Below are 18,766 nucleotides of genomic sequence, written 5' to 3'. Positions count from 1 at the left end.
CCTACAAACGTTGAAAGTTTGCATATGCATATATAAAGGCCTTTTTTTCACACGCTTTTAAAATAATTGAATCTACAACATAAATAAGGTTTCTCAAAAATTCAAAGTTTATGCATATAGTATATTTTTTTGTGTGTGTGTTTACTTTTTAGGCACCAAATTGCATATGCTAAGTATTGTACAAAATAAAATATTATTTTTTCTCTTAACAATATTTTTGTCTTTTTTTTTACTTTAAAATGGGGACTGAAGAAAATAATTTGAATGATCTATAAAATATCATAACAATCCATTTGTAGTAAAAGTTGTATAAAGATAAATATATTGTAAATATCTTTATGTGAATAATTGTTTTGAACAAATTACAATTAAAAATGTTTATAAAAAAAAATATTTTAAAGATTAAAAAAAAATGAATATTAAATATTCATAAAAAGACGAGGGAATAGTATATGCTAAAAAAATTGTAAAAAAATATATCTTAAAAAAAAAAATAAAACAACGTCAATATCTTAATTTCAAACACTATATGTTTTTTTAATTTTTATAAATATATTTTAATTATAATTTAATTTTTTTGTATAAATTTATTGCTGAAGATATATATTTACTTTTTTCATTTTATATCTCAAATATGTATTTTTTCTTTCCTTTTTATTTACATGACTCTTTTTTGTCTTGTCTGGCATAAGGTCATAATAAATTATGAATAACCACAATAAATGTGTGTGCATATATTTATTATGTGGGATTTGTTTATATCTATACAATATTAATATAAAAGGAAGAGAAGAAAAACATGAACATTTTGGAAACAATATATAGATTAACATATTATTTCATTTCTTCTTTTAAGGTTTTATGCAATCGATTGGATATTTCTGGTAACATTGGCTCATGCTTATCAAAACATTTTACTACACATCCTTCCATTTCTTTTTCTATAGTTGGTCCATCTATACTTGCATTACTCTTTGCATAATTTGGTGAATACTTATAAAAACATGACTACAAAAAAGGGTAGAGAATAAACAAAAGGTTGATAATGCATATTTAGTTTATATAGGTATATTCATGCATATGTATATGTACTTATTTTCTATCTTTTTTTTTTCCTTACTTGTTGACATGATTGTAAATTATTTTGCAAATTTTGCATTTCATTTTGAACAACTTGAACAAAATGCTCTGTTCCTTTTTGACAATTATTAACACATTTTCCTATGGATTCAAAATCGGTATTATATGTGTCAAAGCAGTTGACACAACATACAAAAGACTTTTTTTGAAATGGTAAACTTTCTGTGCTTATTTTATTTAATATGGCATCGATTTTGGCTTGAAATTCATTTGTTCTTTTCGTTAAATTTGTTATCATCTGATTTGTCGAGGGATTACTTAAAAATGACATTTTTCCAAAGTAGTATTTATAACATCAAATTTTAATTAATTTGGTAGCCAGCTGTTCATACATATATTAATATATACCACGTATGTTCCTTATTTTCTGGCTTTCAAGGAAAAAGAGAAAAGTATATATTATTATTTATTTTGAAAATTATATAAAATGGCTGTTTTTTATTAATTTGTAATACTTTTTTTTAATTACTAGATTAAATATATTATTTTTGCCTTAACATGCAAGGTTTTTTTCGCATTTTTTATTTTTTTTTATTTTTTTCCCCTTTTTTATGAACAAGCAAAAAAATTACATTATGCATATGCATACTATTATTATTTTTTTTTTCCAACAATGGAATGATGATATTCCCCTACCGTTTAATTATGCTTATTTAACATTTCTGTTCATAATTTTATTAAAAAATTTTTTTTTCTTTTTTAACAACCTTTTGGCTAGTCATATAAACAGTGTACATGTTTATTTATAAATATTCTTTAAAGTCTTGCTTACATAATGAATAAATTAAAATGTTAATTAAAAAAAGGAAATTATAAAAAAACTGAGAACACTTTTAATATGCTCAAAAAGATAAAGGACAAATATCCAAGTGTGAGAGATTACGCATTATATATGTATGTAGATTGATATCGCTAGTATATGCATGCAAATGATATTATATATATATTTTTTTGTGTGGAAATAAGCCAAATTTTTATAAATATACAAGCATATTGTTTTATAGAAAATAAAATATATATAATTCAAAATCCTTAAGAATACATATGTCCCCTAAAAACGAAATATGTGATAGTTATTGATAACCCATTCAAAATATTATAAAAATGTTTAAAAAATTATGAACCAATAAAAGCTATTTTTTTTTTTTAACTTTGTGTATCCCTTTATTTTTTTAAAATATGTCTTTGGAATTAAAAAAATGTTTATACTCTGAAAATGGATTCCCCTTTTTGTAAATAACACTGTCTCTATATATACCCAAAAAAGGGGTGAATAAAGAAATAAAATGAATTTAAGAAAATAAAGATATGCTTTATAAACAAACATATAAATTGGAATGAATGTATATTTTTTCTCATCATTAATTATAAAATACAAAAGTTAATTCCATTATTTTTTAAGCATATCATACCGATAATGCCCGACCACATTTTTCCACATTATTAAAATAAAAAAAATTTCTATATGCACATGCATATATCTGTAAATATTATTTCATAGGAGAAAATAATAAAATTTAAAGCTAGGTTTTCCTTTAATTTCTTTAGGTCTTTTTCATAATATTATTTTTTTCTTTAATATATATTTTTATTATTCATTTTGGATGTCTTTTTTTTTCTTTATCCTATGTCATATTTTGCAATATTAATAAAAGAAAAACAAGCTAAGATTAATGCAGTATCGAAATAAGACATATATAAGAATCCAATAAAATTGAGAATTTATATAGCTGACCATATATAGATAGCTAAGAAAAATAAAATGTAACCCATTTTCGACCCCGTCAGCAAATAAGTATCTGAATTTGTATGTCAATACCATGTATATATGTACTACTGTGTGATGAATATAAATTAGCTTGTAGAGCCATATTAAGTATACGATACTAATTAATTTTTCTTTTTTGATCGTCCCATATTATATATATATATATATATATATATACATATAAAATAAGGCAACCGATTTTTGAGAAATTTCTGAACAATGCAATATAGTTCAAGGTCCGATTTTCAGTTTATAAAAAAAGACATTTTTTGTTTTATAAAATGTAATTATATATGTTTTGTTAATTTGTCAAATTTAGAAAAGAAATATTTTGGGGTAATAAGCAATGACAATGCTGATATAAATAGGAAGTATGAGATTGAAGAAATAAAGTTTTGTGAAAATAGAAAAGAGGAGGAAGGAAAAGAAGGATCTAATAATGTTGATAAAAAAACAAATGAAATAATAATAAAAATTGAAGAAAATTGTAATAAAAAAATAAATAATTTATATAATATCCATAAATTTATTTGTGATGAAAATAGTAAATCATTAATAATTGTCTTAAATAAAAACAATGAACATTTGTTATATCATTTATTATTTAACGAGAATGACAATCTTGAATCGTTTAAAATAAATTTTATAAAAAAATTTGATTCAGCTATAAAGTGCATTGAACTAACACAAGAATATATTTTTGTCTTAGTAAAAAAAAAAATTAATAATATACATAATAGAGCAGGCACTAAGACGTGTGCAGCTACAAACCAAAGCGGTTATCAGTATGGGGAAGGCTCCAACGAAATTTCCAAAGGGGTCTTCGAATATTCATTGCAAATCTTTGAAACAGAAAACAAAAATAGTGGGAAAAGAAAAGCCATAAAAAAGGTGTTAATATCATCAAGTTCTTTAAAATTAAAAAAACTTGTGATATGTCCATATGATAATAGTAAAATAGTTATACTTTCAAAAAAGAGTCTCATATTTGTTAATTCAAAAAGTTATAAAACAAAAGTAAAAGATACAAACTTAAGGGATGGAGATTATTCTAAAGAACTTATTTTTAATAGCAATATAGTTACATCTACTTGGCTTGATTTTTATATATTTGTTATAAGCTTATCAAATAATCAACTACTTTTTTTTAACTTCCAAAATAATACAAGACATTTTCTTTTTATCAAAACTTTAAATAATTATTCAAAAGTGACTTGTCTTTTATACAAGAATGGATTCCTTTTTGTTTCCTTCACTACAAAAGAAATCGTTTGTTTCAAAGTTAATTATTCATTGTTAGATTTGCATGCCTTTAAAAGGGTAAGTAAATTTTATAAAACTGGAAAGTAGTTTGGTCAACATAATAGGCATTATTTATTTCACTTTTTGATTTTTGATTCTTTTCCATTTCATTTTCTACATCCTTTTTATCACCAATCATGCAGACAAACTCAATCGAAGGGAACTACCTAAATGTGAAGTACCTATTTAAAAAGAAAAAGAAAAGAACACTTAAAAATGGGAAGGTAAAAAATGGTGTCAACACATTAGATGCAGGCTTAATTTCTAAAGAGGTTGAAAACAATTTTGAGAAAAATATCAAAACAAACAAAAAAGAAAAGTATAAAAATGCATTTAATAATATACTTAAAGATATAGAAAAGCTAGAACATAAGTTAAACACAGAAAGTAGTTTCATTTTAAAGAATGGTGAGAAAACAAAATGGAATGGCAATACTAATATTGGTAGCAGTGACGATACAAATTTAACTTTAAATGAATTAGAATCAGAAGATAATAATAATAATAATAGATGGAAAGATAGCGATATAAATCGTTTTGAAATTGAGAAAAGTAGAAAAGGTGTAAATAATATGAATAAAGAAAATGTATGTATATATGAGTCTGAAAATAAAAAAGACAAAAAAAAAATATATTTTAATTTAAAAAAAAAAAAAAAAAAAATGTTTTTTAATTTAAATTATAGAAGTAATAAAGTAACAGATATTTTGAAATATATATCAATTATAAATTTACAAAAAGATATAGGAAGTAAAATATATAGTTTTTTCATGCATTATAATTATATATTTATATTATTAGACAATGGAATAATATATTATAATAAAAACTATGATGAGCAAAATAGGGGACTATATAATATATCAAATTTTTATTACTTAACAAGTATCTGTTTACACAAAATTACAAATATAAAAATAAATAATAATGGAAATATATTCAGTTTAGATAAAGCCCATGTTTTAAAATATTATTCATTGAAAAAATCGGATTTAAATATTGTTCATACAAATCAAAAAATAATTTTTTTTGATGTTTTTCCTATCCTTCAAGAATACAATTGTTTATTTATTTCATTGGCAAATGGTTCTTTTTACTTTACAAATATAGACACCAAACAAATTTTATTATATGATGAGATAGAGAATATTTTAAAACGAAAAAATCGTTGGAAAACTAATTCTGTATCTAAAAAATATATAGAATGGGCTTATTTTAATAAGGTTAATGATAATGTACTAAATGGCTATTTGAAAATAAAAAATATTTTTTATTTCTTTTATTTAATTTATTCAGAATCTCATGAAAAATTTTTTATATATATCATTCACAAACTTAATATATATAAAATTTTATTGAACATTATAATAAACAACGATGTTCGAAAAAGAAAAACGGATCACACACACGGTCTTACTATTTTAAATTCGTCTGTGTATAAAACTGGAGAAGCCGATTATATTTGTTTCACAATTTCTGAACAGTTAGATAATAAGTTTTATATAGTTTTTGTTAAATTGATTGGAGAAAGAGATATATTGGAAAAAAAGGCAAAAAAAAATATGAACAAAGATAAAGAAATAAAATACTATAATAGTACAATTATATATTATTTAGATATTCAAAATCTGAATGTTGTATTTTCAAAAGTGATAGGTAACTACTTAGTTATAGTAGACAAATTTTTGAATATAACTTTTTATTTATTAACAGAAAGCCATTTTCAAAATGTGTCGACTCATAATGCACCCACTATATTGGGTCGAGAAAAAAAAGAAACACATAAAAATGAACAGAAAATAAATAAAAAATATTTAACGACCCGTTATAAATCCTATGAAGACAAAGTTGAAAATTTCTTCTTAACAAGAATATCAAAAAAAAAAACAAAAAATAACAACATCAAAAGGGTAGAAACAGAAAATGTTAGTGAACAGGTAGACAAAAATGATGAGGATGACAAATCAACAGAAATACAAACAAGCATAATTGATGTAGTTCATATAAATTTGGGTAAAGAAAGTTTTAGAATAAATATTCAAAACACGTTTAAAATTAAATTCATAAATGAACATATAAATGAAGAAGAGAAAGAAATATGTTTTATTTATATTATCACGGATACAAATCTTTTGATAAAATTTTCTTTTAATTGTATGCTAGACAGATTGGAAAATATAAAAAATATACATATTAAGGCATATCCTTATTTGGCTAGCTTAGACTTTTTTTACAGCTACAACTACAAAAATGAAATGCACGATTTTATTTTAAATGGCGGTAAGTACTTTCACTTAGAACATTTTGAAAAAGAAAATGCAAGTTCAGAATCCATCTCTATTTTGGAAACAAATGAAAACACACTTGCTGAATCAAACAATGTAGAAACATGTGGCAGTAAACAAAATGAAAATTCAATAATGCAAACAAACAGCACTGTGAATCTTCAATTTTACAATAAAATAATGCTTGAGAAAAAAAATTATTTCTATAAAAATTTGAGTGTTGTATTTTTTAAAATATGTAGTGCTGCATTACATAATAAAAAGCAAAAAAGAAAAAAACAAAAGAAATTTATTGATACTATAGATGTGAAAATAATGAAAGACGAAGTAAAATATAAGCCATTGGATTTTTTCTTTGATGATGAAACAATAATTTTCACATTTACAAATGAAAATGATTATAACATAAACTTATATGAATGCTTAGAAAATTGTAAAGATAAAGGGTATTTAGACAACTTAAATAAACAAGAAAAAGAGATGACTAGCCAAATAAACAAATTAAGAATCAAATTAAAAAATTTAATAAAAGAAAATAAAAAAAATTATAATGATATGAAATTAAATCGAGAAGCATTTTTTTTTGATAAGAAATATATTAACGAAATAGAAATTATCAAAAATGAATATGAACAAATCAAAAATTATTTTGAAATAGAAAAAAAAGAAAAACAAAATATTATTAATATATTAAACAAAAAATGTAATATATTTGATAAAATCAATTTTATTCATGGTTTTCGTAAAGGGCTTTCTGTAACAAGTCTATACAAAATGAACGAGACAAACAAAATCGAAGAAATAAATGAATCACCAAACAAGAATAGAAACATTGTCTACAACATTGGAACGTATGCAAAATTCATAAACAAAATAAAAACATTAAGATTTTTACAAATTAAAGAAATGCATTATATGCAAAATGTTGAAAAGAATAATAATTTATATTATTTAAAAAATCCTAAAAATTATATTGATGAATATTTAGAAAATTTATCATCTCTCTTCTTTGTGCATTATTATTCATATAAAAATATTAATATAAATTTTTTATATTCAAATTTATTTAATTCAACTTATAAAGATAATGAAACACAGACTCTACATTGGAATTATCTCTTATATTACCCTTATGAGCTTTTTACAAGTTCAAGAAAAAAAATACAATGTTTCATTTTGTGTATTTTGATTGACCAGGTTAGACACCAATTAAATATTTTCACAACGTATTTTATGGGACATATGGGATCCTATAGACTCACCATATTTCGTCTTACTTAATTTTTTTATTTTAGGAAAAATTAAAATTTTATAACAAGTTCACCATTTTGAAAAAAGAAAAAGAAAATTATTTTGATGAAATAAAATTATTAACAATTAAATTAAGACAATCCATAGATGAAATAAAAGATTATTTAGAGCATTCTTATTCAGATAAAATAGATTTAAAACTATTTCAACATGATATATTTGAAATTGTAAAAACATGTTATACAGATATTATTAATAATAATCTCGACCCAAAAAATATTTTAAAAGACTATTTAAATAAAATAAAGTTCCGAAATAATAAGAAAAATCAAAATTGTCAACACCTATTTGATAATAATAATGATACTACTACATTAAAGGAAAGCACATCGAACGAATTTATAAATCAAAAAAAAGATGATGTGTCCCTAAACGAGGAGTAATAGAAATTTACAATAAATCTATATTAACTTATTTTTTATATAAACATGCACTCGTTTAATAAACTTGTCTAAATACACAATTTTAATTTATTTACTTCCCTTTTAGTGAACCTGAACATGTTCAGAAAATTTCAAAGGCTACTAAAAATAATGAACAAGAACTGTCAGAACAATTAGAATATTATAACAAGAAAAAAGAGGATATACGAAATAAACTCATAGATATAAAAAATTATATGTTAGTAATCTTTTTACAATATTCCTTAATCGTTACTATTTCTTTCGCTGTTAAATATTTAATGTGTTTTTTTTATAAATCATTTTTCATCGATTTACATTACCTTTTTATTTCTACACACAGATATCAAATAAATAACCAGTGCAACGAGTTCAATGAAAAGTTACAACTATTGAGGAAGCAAAAGTAGAAAACAAAAAAGGAAAATTTCATTATTTATAATATTACTTTGGTTGATAAAGATATATAAATGATCATACTCTATTCTACATATGTATGGTGATATATAATATTTTTTTAACTTTGAATTTTTTTTCAGGGCAAACACATATAAGCAAATAATGTTACACGAATTTTATTGTATCTCTATTTATTCCCTTTTAAAAAATGAGGATACTAAAATGAAAGTTTTGAAGAAATTTGAAAATAAACAAAATAAAATCCAAAACAATTTAAAAGGCATTTCCGATTTGATAGCTACTTTGAAGGGTAAAGAGGTATGCTCATCTAAAAAATTAGTAACAATCATAGGAACATACAGTTGTAGGTGTAGCTAATCTAAGCAAGATGATATTTTTTCTTTTATATTTTATTTGTTTAGTCATGTAATAAAGTTTTAAACCAAAAGAAAGGGGACCTAATATTGGTAAATATGTGTAAAAATAAAATTATTTAATCTATATAATATTAGATCCAATTGGTTAAACATACAATACAACCTTTTTCATATTATTTTGCAGAAATATAATAAAAGCCTAAAATTGAATGAGTCTATAATTGAAAGAAAACAAAATTTTGAAAAAAAATTTCTTCATGAATGTGCAAATTTTGATGTCCTCATGGAACAAAGATATGAACATGTATAAAAATTAACATAATAAATATATCAGAAAAAAAAATAACATATAGTCTATGTAGTATATTCCCATTTCTTTATAAATACACATATTTTTTTAAACAGATTATCGGATTCGAATACGATTCAAAGAAAAATATTTTTTTAAAAAAAAAAGTTATTCAAAAACATATATTAGACACTAATCAATTAATTCAGAAAATTAATGAATTACAAAAAAATATTAAAGTAATGATTTATATTCCCCCCAATTTTGTGTACCAAACATTTTAAATATTATTTTTTTTAGCTTAGCTATTATTCCGTTTTATTTTATTATTTTTATAGAATGTAAAGAAAGAAATTTATAAGAACAAAATAAAAAATGACTATTTTAAGTTCTTGATAATGGACATAGATGAAGAAGTTAATGATGTTAAATATTTGAAGGAAAACTGTGAATTCTTATTTTGTGATATAAGTAAATAAAATAATATGCATACCTATTATGCAACTTTTTTTTATTAACATATTCATTTTTTACCTGAACAGGAATAAATTTTTGTTTATGCTAGCCATTTTTGTATAAAAAATAGCGAAATAATATGAACATGTTCATAAAAAAAATGAAAATATTTCTCTACACACCTTTATATATATTTGCATGGATAAATTGTCTATATGAATTGATTTTCGATTTTCAGATAATGTCATAAGTTCTTTAGAGACGAAAAAGAGAAACAAGGAAGCCATGTTCCAATTATCTGAGCAAAAATTACGTGACAAAATTAATAATTTGAATTCGAAAATATCATCAATAGTAATAATATAAATATGTACATGCATTTATTTATATGGGTGTGAACATATTTGCTGGACAATGTTTTAACCACATTTTTCTTTTATAAACTGGATGAGATAAAATTTGTATATAATACCTTGCTATTATTATTGTTATTTTTCTTTTTTGTTACAATTTTTAGAAATATGAAAACACCGTGCTCGGTGAAAATATAAAAAGCTTAATTGACGAAATAAATGAAATAAAGGAAAGTCGAGGGGATAACAACAAAATTTTACTTGACGAAGAATTAATACAATGCTTAGAAAATGATGAAAAAAAAAAGAAAAATGAAAAAAATATAACAGATATTATCTTATGGGGACCCTGTGATGGATTTTTAAAAAATTTGCATACGAATTATATTGATTATAATACAAAAAATATTTCTAAAAAAAAAGGAATACGTACAAAGGAAATTTATGAAAAAAGTACCCTACTGAAAAAGTTTTATAAATAATATTCTTTCTCACCTATCGTTTTATGCATATAATATTTTTCTTTCATCAATTAGTATTATTTATTATTTTCATTATTTATCTGATTTTTTTATTTATTTTTCCAATTTCTTGATTTCTCAAAACGTTTTTTTTTTCTACAAACTACATCCAAATGGTTTTCGTTGATAAATGGAAAAGTATCAAAAATATTCTCCTTACGAAAATTATATATTGTTATAAATAATTGGAGGTGTGAAATATATATATCCACATCCTTTATCAGTCATATATTTGCATATGAATCTATATGCGTGTTTAATATGAATGTGTAATGTATTCCTGGATATACAAAGAAGAGAGGGAAATCAGACGGTTAGCCCTCAATTTTTTTTGGTGAAAATATTTATTTAAAATTATATTATTTTTACTTTCTTATCTTATTATTTATGATGAATGCAAATATCAACTCTCTACTAAAATCAGAGGAAGAAAAAGAGCAAGGGAATATTTTATTTAAACAAGGGGACTATGAGGTATAAAATGAAATTTTTATTATTATTTTTTATCATTTATTTGAATTTTTTATGCTTATATATTCATATTTTCCGTATATACATTTCTACATTCACAATTTATTTTTAATGATTGCATTTTTTTCTATAACCATGCATGCACATGTTTATACACATTGTATTCGATCTCTTTGTATATTTTGGAAAATTTTGTAGTTATCTATTTTCCACTACACTCGAAGCATACATTATGTACCCACGTCGTCTATTTTGTATACAAACAGATCTTTGGCATATTATAAGTAAAAAAAAATGGCTAGCTATAAAATAAACATATTTATTTTTACACAATGAAATGGCTAGTCGTAAAATAAAAATATTATTTTTACACAATGAAATGGCTAGTCATAATATTCACTGTATATGCACACAATTAGACAAATAAATATACTTTATTTTTTTAATTATTTTTCGTTTTTTTCTTTAAAGAATTGGGGCATATGAGAAAAGTTTGGATGATGCGATAAAAGCCAAGGAACTCGATCCAAACAATTTGAAAAGTTATTACAGAATATGTGAAGCATATAAGGCTTTAAAAGATTTTGAAAATTTTGAAAAATATACAAAAATATATAATAGTAAAAAAAATTCCATACAAGACGAAAAGAATAATGAAAATGAAAAAAGCAACAATAAAGAAACACATTTGGATAAGTCTCATTCACAATATATTAAAAAAAACATAAATGAGAGAAGTGATGACGAAAAAAAAAATATTAGGAATATAAAAAAAAGTTCAGAGTTAATAAATTTGTGTCAAAAAGATGAAAAAGAAAACTTTTTATTTTTTAATAGTCCACAAATAGAAAATAAAAAAACAAATATATCATTTGAAAAAAAAGAATATAAACAAAATTTTTTGATTGAAGAAGTTTACGATTTTAAAAGTCCTGAAAAAGAAACAAAAAATAAAGATAATGATATGTCGATAAATAATGGCTCTAACCAAAAAAATGATAATTCGAAAAAAAAAACAACCAAATTAAATTATACAGACATTTACAACGACATAATATATTTTACAACCAAATTTACAAATTTATTTATAGACAATACATTACTATCAGTTTATATCCAAAAAGAAAACATAAAAACAAAAAATTATTTCAGGGACTATGATTTAAAAAAATTAAAAGAAAAGGCAGACACACTTTTTTCTCAAAAGAAATATGTTTCTGCTATTGATATCTACAACGATGTACTTCAATCTTTAGAATCGTAAGTTAAAAAATTGATGAAACACAAATTGGTATAATAATATGATTGTTGTGCATATTCGACTAGCTTTGTATATATATCCTTTAATAACATGCACGTGTTCATATTTTTTTTTTTTTGGTCATATTTTTTTAGCGAAAAGGGAATATACTATTGTACGGTTTTAAATAACAGAAGTGTCTGTTTCGTTGAAATGAAAAAAAATCGAAGTGCTCTTTGTGATATATGCAAGACTTTGAATATTCTGTTTTCTTTTTTTGAGGAGCACAAAGAAAAAATAAAAAATTTGAAAGATGAACCAACTCAAAATGAAGAAAAAGATTCAGAACATTTATTTTATCCGATTGATATAGATATTTATAATGATATAAATGGAATATATTATCAGGCTCATAAAATATTAATAAAGCTATTATTTAGATATATAAAGTTTTCACATTTTTACAGTAGCAAATTTAAGCTTCCTTCAATTGATCAGGTTAGTGAAAAGGAAAAAGCTTTCTCACCAATTGCCGATGTATATGCATATTTGTATTATTATATATGTTATAATAAATTTAGGGCATAGATGGAAAAACAAATTGTACACTGTATATCAACTTAAAATATATTTATTTTTTTTGCAGGTTTCTAGTCTTATGGACATGAAGGGAATGGAATATTTAGATCGTAAAGAAGTTGAAAAATTAAAGGACACTGTTTATTCAAAATTATGAAGTATATGTTTTTTTTTATAAACATTCTTGGCATATTCTTCAATATCCCTTTGATTCATGCCTCTAAACCATTTGTGTTCCTAAAAAAGGGGGCAATGAATACATATATACATTATTTTGTTATTTTACATGTTGGGTATACATCCCTTTTCTAATGTGCAACTAATATGCAGATCTACTTTTCTCCCATTTGTTACTCTAGTTTTATATACAATTTTTTCGACGTTTTAATGATCATTTTGTATTTTTGTGGAAGACTTACAAGAGCTTCCTCAGCAGTACATCGTTCAGTAGGTTTTTTTTTTAAAAAAAGTTTCAAAAAATTTATATCTTCATTTGATAAACTATTATGACTACTTGTTTTAGTAGCCTCTTTCCTGACCTTTGATAAAAAATAATTTCTATCTATGTGATATTTTATTTCCTCCTTAGCGATTTCTTGAAATAAATTAATTAAACCATTTTTATTCGAAAATGGCAAAACTTTATAAAACAAAGCGTATATACAAATTCCTAAACTCCATATGTCAACCTTTTCTCCATAATAGCATTTCGTATTAACAAAAAATTCGGGCGGCATGAATTTATATGTCCCCTTAAAAAAAAAAATAAATAATAATTTATGAACAAAGCTGGCATGTGCATAAAAAAAATTGGAAAATTGTAAATAATAGCTAGCTAGCCAAAAAAAAAGACAAAATAACTTTATCACACCTATTTGGACATAACTATGAAGTGTCGAATTATGATATTGATTTAAAATGACCTACCCTAGTTCCTTTAATTTTTTTATTAACCATATATTCAGAATCACCAAAATCATTTAATTTAATTATGCCATTTTTGTCTAGCAAAATATTTGATGGTTTAATATCCCTATGACATATATTTTTTTTTGTATGAACGTACAGGAGAGATTTTAAAATATTTTTTATCATACATTTTATAACAGGAATTGGAATAAAATATGACTCATTTGGATGAAAAATAAAAAACCAATGATCATATTTTAATATAGATCCATTTTCCATATATTTATTTACAATGTAGATTTCATCATTATTTGTAATAATTTCTATACAGCTTAAGCAATGTTCATTTTTTATATCTGTTATTATTTTTAATTCGTTTTTCAAGTCATCATATTTTGTTTTTATAATGACTTTATTATCTTTCGTTTTCTTTTGAAATTCTCTTTTTTTTTCCAAAAATATTTTTTCATATTTTTTAAGAGCATATAGTTCCCCATCTTTATCACACATTAGTATTTTGGAATATTCTCCTGAGAAATTAGGGATAGATATGGAAAAAAAAAATGATGTTTCATTTTGTCGCAGCGGTATGAATAGAATTAACAGAATAATAACAATACTAGCGCTAATAATAAATTATAAAAATATTATTAATATTATTTTTTTTATCATTTAAGGGTTTGTATATCCTTTTTAATAGTGTACAAAAATATGTAGCAACAACTTAAATGGTGGATATAACATTTTTTTGTGTTAATATATACGTATAAATTATGCATAAAAAAATTATTTTTTTTTTTTATATACCCTCATGAATAGTTTTAACGATCTTATAATCGTTTATAAAAATATCTCCGCCTTTTTTATATTTATTAAGATGAATTATGTTTTCATAATTGCCTAGAACTTCCCTCATATTTTCAGGGTATATTAATATAGGTTAATTTTTGAAAAAAAAAAAATGAATTTTGTTGCGTGTACATTTTCCAACGGCTAGTTTTATTTCCTAATATTGTATGCATATATTCGCGTACTATATATTTTTTTGTTTTGGTATATTATGGCTGTACCAAAAAAAAGAAGAAGTTTACATAAGTGTAAAAAACGAAGGAATACGATTTTTTTTGATAAGCTGGTGGGAAATTGGCTAAAAAGAAGAGAATGGTAAGATTGATTTTATTTGTTTTCATTTATTTAAGCATTGTAACTAATATTGTTTTATCTTTCATATAATCTTTATTGTGCATACAAAAAAATGATAAAGCATTTTGCATATAAAAGAGATTAAACATGTTACCAACATTCTACTATTTGACATGTGTGCGCTCAATAAAACGGAAGCATATGAACAAACGAATGTGATAAACTATGCAATTTTATGTGTATATACAGGGATACTATTTCAATATGTCTCCCTCTCTATATATAATTTTTTTCATAATTTTTTCAATTTTTACCTAACTTTGGTACACTATTAAAAACTTAATAAAACTTTCAGGTTTTTCCGGAGCGAATATCAAAGAACAATTTTGCCAATCGAACAAGAACCACCGCAATTTAAATTTCCAGGGTTTTGGCCTAACAGGTAAATAAAAAAAATTCACTTGCTATATGGCATCAAACATCCCATAGCTTTACCAAAAATAAAACAGCAGTATATTAATTTATTTTATTGCCTATTTTCAGGTTTGTATACCAGATATCATCTAACATAAAAAGAATTTTGAAATAAAAAACAGCATAGGAACATAAGCAACGTGTTAATCTGTATTTTGTGAATGATATATACCGTACATTTCTAAACCTACACTTATATTTACATAACAATAAAAATGAACTATCGAACAGTTAATAAAATTAGTAAGCTTCCATGCTTAAGCCATAAAAGATATTTAGGCAACATAGTTAGGGGGCCCACATCGTTGGAGGTACTACAAGGAATAACATATGTGTAATATAAATTTGTATGTTGTTAATATTTGCTCATAGTAATACTAATACTTTTTTTACACCTTTTTTCCCTTCGTCAGATTAAAAAAAATTTCGCATATGCTATGGATATGTTCAAAGACAAATCATATACTTATCATGACTTTAAGCAAAAATGTGAATCATTACGAATTTTTATTTATTTCGGAGTTGTTGGATATTGTGCATTAGACATGTTATTCAACCCATTAAGGTCATCCTATTGGAACCAGTTTTTACCTGTTAATTTGGTGAAAAAGTTTTTTGGCTTTTTTTCAAAAGAAGAAAGCAATATTTTTAAACATAATGGAAATGCATCCTATGAAAAATATATTGAATTAATTAAATAATTTTTAGAACAAATTGACACATAAATATTTACTATACATTCATTATGTGTGCATATTAAAATTAGTAAGAAAAATAAATAATTTTTTTTTTCTCTTTTTTTTTTCTCTTCTTTTTTATGACATGTTCAGGTAAAAATGTCAATGTACATGTTTTTTTATTTTAATTTATTTTTTTGCATTTGGTGAGACAATAAATAAAAATTTATGCATAAAAAGCATTTGAAAATTGTTTCAAAATTGTGTTATGCACAAAGGAAATATATAAATAGTTAATAATTATGCAAAAGCAAAATAGATAAAATAAGGTGAGAATCGGTCGTGGTCAGAAATTATATGAATAAACAATTAGGAAATAAAAAATAATATAAAAAAAAAAATGAAATATCACGAACCAATTACATATAAAGGTATTATAATATTTTTAAAAAGATTAAAAATAGCAAAAAATATATAAGCATGAAAATGTAGCATTATAAGAAAAGTTTTTGCAAAAGTGTCAAAAGGTAATAAATACAAATAACGGCATTCTATAAATAAACGAGGGTGTGTGTGTATACAACTTTTTTCATATCTTCACTACAATGTTGTATCCCTATTTCAAGAGAATGCAAGTATAAAAAATTACATGCAAATTTAACTTCTTTTGATTTGTTCTCTCCATTTCCCTTCTTTTTAATAACATTAAAATGTTATATAAACAAATATTTTGTGATTTAAAAAAATCAAGTTAAAAATAAAGACATTTTTTTAAATAAAAATTTATAAGGTCTATCTTTCTATTTTTCTTTTTCAGCCTTTAAAAGGTATTAGCCAAAGCTTCTCTTATTATTCTTTTTTTTTCGCTAGTTAAATTTTTTGGAAAAATAATATCAAATTCAACAATTAAATCTCCTTTCATATTAGGAGTTTTTGAAGAAGGCATACCTTCATTAGCTACAATTTTTCTAAACTTAGGATTTACAATTTCATCAATTCTTACATTAATATCTCTATTATCTAAAGATTTTACAATAAACTGAAATCCAGTTAATGCTTTATCAAGGGGTACTGGACATTTATAAATTAAATTATTTGAATCTCTTGTAAATCTATCATGAGGTTTGGTTTGAACTTTAAAAACTAAATCGCCAGGTTGAGCCATTGGTGATACTTGATCACCTTCACCATAAAATGTTATTTTTGTGCCATCTTTCCATCCTGCCTTTACATCTATTGTTACAAAATTATCGTCTTCATAACTTTTGGTTCCCATAAATCGTTTTCGAGTTATTTTTAATTTTTTTTTACAACCTTTGTATAGTTCCTCCAAAGAAAGGGGTAAAGGAACTTCGTATGTTGCGGGTTTGGCATTATAATTATTGGCGTTATAGTTATTGTGATTCATATCTGTACATAATAAAAATTACGTTCAAAAAAAATATGAAGTAGATATAGAAGGGGCGTGCAGTTCTTCTCATCTTTAGCATGCACATAACATATATTTTTGCACAAAATGTTTAATACAACTTTGTATTTTATAAATTTAAGAAACTTACTTGCATTTCCAGAAGGTCGAGGTTTTCGAGATGTCATATTAACAAAAGTTGAAAAGGGAGAAAAATCATCATCAAATGCTGAGGAGAATGAAAAATGACCATCGGATCCAAAAATACGACTAAATAATTCAGAGGGATCAACGCCACTATAAACATAAGTATTAGCCCCTGTGGGTATTGAACCTTTTAAACCTTCTTCTCCATATGTATCATATATTTTTCTTTTTTCTTCATCAGACAAAACATCATATGCTTCAGCAATATTTTTAAATTTTTCTTCGGCTTCTTTTTTAGACTTTACATCTTTGTGCTTATCGGGGTGCCACATCATGGCCATTTTCCGATAAGCCTTTTTCAACTCAGTTGTCGTGCAGTCTCTGCTGACACCAAGTATGGAGTAGTAGTCCTGTCATTGGGGAAAAGATGGAAAAAGATAGATAAGTGTGAATAATATGAAAAATAACAGAAAAAATGGACGTAGTACATAATTTTTTTTCATAAAGCATGAGCATAGATTGGCATATTATTTATAGAGAGAAATGTATATAGATATACATTCCATTTCTCATACACATAATCTAAATATGCTCATGTACTGAAATATAAAGTGATGTTCTCAATTTCTTTCATGGGCATAAATATAAGTATGTCATCCCAATATTTTACAGCAATAGGATATTTTAGTTAACCAATTTTGAGAATGGTTTTTGATTTTGTCATTTCAAAGGTATAGATATATGGATACGTACATATATTTATATACCACATTATATATCACTATATATTTATACACGCTTAATGTAGTATCTATTAAAAGGAAGTAGCTCATTTGCTTACCTTTCCCATTTTGTATCCCGGAAAAATAAAGAAAGAAAAATATTCACATTCAGTTTTTTATAAGATATAAAATTACTCCCATAAAAAAAAGTATAAATAAATTTAAATTTTAAAACTCCTAATTCTTGTTTTCCCTTTCGTTCTTTTCTTTTTTTTAATTTAAAAACTTCATTTTACAGCTAAATTTTTTATTTTCCAAAAATAAATATAATTCTTAAATATATGTGTTATATATTAAATATTTACATTATTGGCTAAATGAAAAATATCGAAAA

The 18,766-nt window shown here is 23.6% G+C and overlaps 7 protein-coding genes across 7 annotated transcripts; 4 read left to right on the top strand and 3 right to left on the bottom strand.

Annotated features, from left to right (window-relative positions):
- Window positions 1-834: 834 nt before the first annotated feature.
- On the bottom strand, window positions 835-1,411 carry PCHAS_0312700 (conserved protein, unknown function; the record flags this gene model as incomplete). The annotated part of the gene is made up of 2 exons (XM_016799896.1): window positions 835-1,008; window positions 1,121-1,411. 2 exons carry the CDS (start codon window positions 1,409-1,411, stop codon window positions 835-837), a joined length of 465 nt encoding a protein of 154 aa, XP_016653208.1.
- A 1,716-nt stretch (window positions 1,412-3,127) lies between these two features.
- On the top strand, window positions 3,128-10,563 carry PCHAS_0312600 (conserved Plasmodium protein, unknown function; the record flags this gene model as incomplete). The annotated part of the gene is made up of 12 exons (XM_016799895.1): window positions 3,128-4,228; window positions 4,354-7,692; window positions 7,791-8,185; window positions 8,296-8,427; window positions 8,551-8,613; window positions 8,747-8,924; window positions 9,029-9,073; window positions 9,168-9,287; window positions 9,389-9,511; window positions 9,611-9,743; window positions 9,967-10,082; window positions 10,246-10,563. The coding sequence occupies 12 exons, from the start codon at window positions 3,128-3,130 to the stop codon at window positions 10,561-10,563; spliced, it is 6,063 nt and encodes a 2,020-aa protein (XP_016653207.1).
- A 426-nt stretch (window positions 10,564-10,989) lies between these two features.
- On the top strand, window positions 10,990-13,049 carry PCHAS_0312500 (tetratricopeptide repeat protein, putative; the record flags this gene model as incomplete). The annotated part of the gene is made up of 5 exons (XM_016799894.1): window positions 10,990-11,076; window positions 11,272-11,357; window positions 11,545-12,333; window positions 12,469-12,811; window positions 12,960-13,049. 5 exons carry the CDS (start codon window positions 10,990-10,992, stop codon window positions 13,047-13,049), a joined length of 1,395 nt encoding a protein of 464 aa, XP_016653206.1.
- PCHAS_0312400 (protein kinase 7, putative) lies at window positions 13,034-14,717 on the bottom strand (the record flags this gene model as incomplete). Its single annotated transcript, XM_016799893.1, has 4 exons — window positions 13,034-13,129; window positions 13,312-13,644; window positions 13,820-14,331; window positions 14,609-14,717. 4 exons carry the CDS (start codon window positions 14,715-14,717, stop codon window positions 13,034-13,036), a joined length of 1,050 nt encoding a protein of 349 aa, XP_016653205.1.
- Window positions 14,718-14,861: 144 nt separating this feature from the next.
- PCHAS_0312300 (conserved protein, unknown function) lies at window positions 14,862-15,533 on the top strand (the record flags this gene model as incomplete). The annotated part of the gene is made up of 3 exons (XM_016799892.1): window positions 14,862-14,965; window positions 15,300-15,386; window positions 15,488-15,533. 3 exons carry the CDS (start codon window positions 14,862-14,864, stop codon window positions 15,531-15,533), a joined length of 237 nt encoding a protein of 78 aa, XP_016653204.1.
- A 100-nt stretch (window positions 15,534-15,633) lies between these two features.
- On the top strand, window positions 15,634-16,119 carry PCHAS_0312200 (conserved protein, unknown function; the record flags this gene model as incomplete). The annotated part of the gene is made up of 2 exons (XM_740776.1): window positions 15,634-15,729; window positions 15,832-16,119. The coding sequence occupies 2 exons, from the start codon at window positions 15,634-15,636 to the stop codon at window positions 16,117-16,119; spliced, it is 384 nt and encodes a 127-aa protein (XP_745869.1).
- A 796-nt stretch (window positions 16,120-16,915) lies between these two features.
- On the bottom strand, window positions 16,916-18,500 carry PCHAS_0312100 (protein SIS1, putative; the record flags this gene model as incomplete). The annotated part of the gene is made up of 3 exons (XM_016799890.1): window positions 16,916-17,505; window positions 17,655-18,060; window positions 18,492-18,500. 3 exons carry the CDS (start codon window positions 18,498-18,500, stop codon window positions 16,916-16,918), a joined length of 1,005 nt encoding a protein of 334 aa, XP_016653203.1.
- Window positions 18,501-18,766: the final 266 nt, after the last annotated feature.

The sequence above is a fragment of the Plasmodium chabaudi genome (assembly GCF_900002335.3).
Source record: "Plasmodium chabaudi chabaudi strain AS genome assembly, chromosome: 3".
Classification (NCBI taxonomy): domain Eukaryota; phylum Apicomplexa; class Aconoidasida; order Haemosporida; family Plasmodiidae; genus Plasmodium; species Plasmodium chabaudi.
Note: the sequence above shows the minus strand (reverse complement) of the source record. Positions and strands in the feature narration are given on the sequence as shown.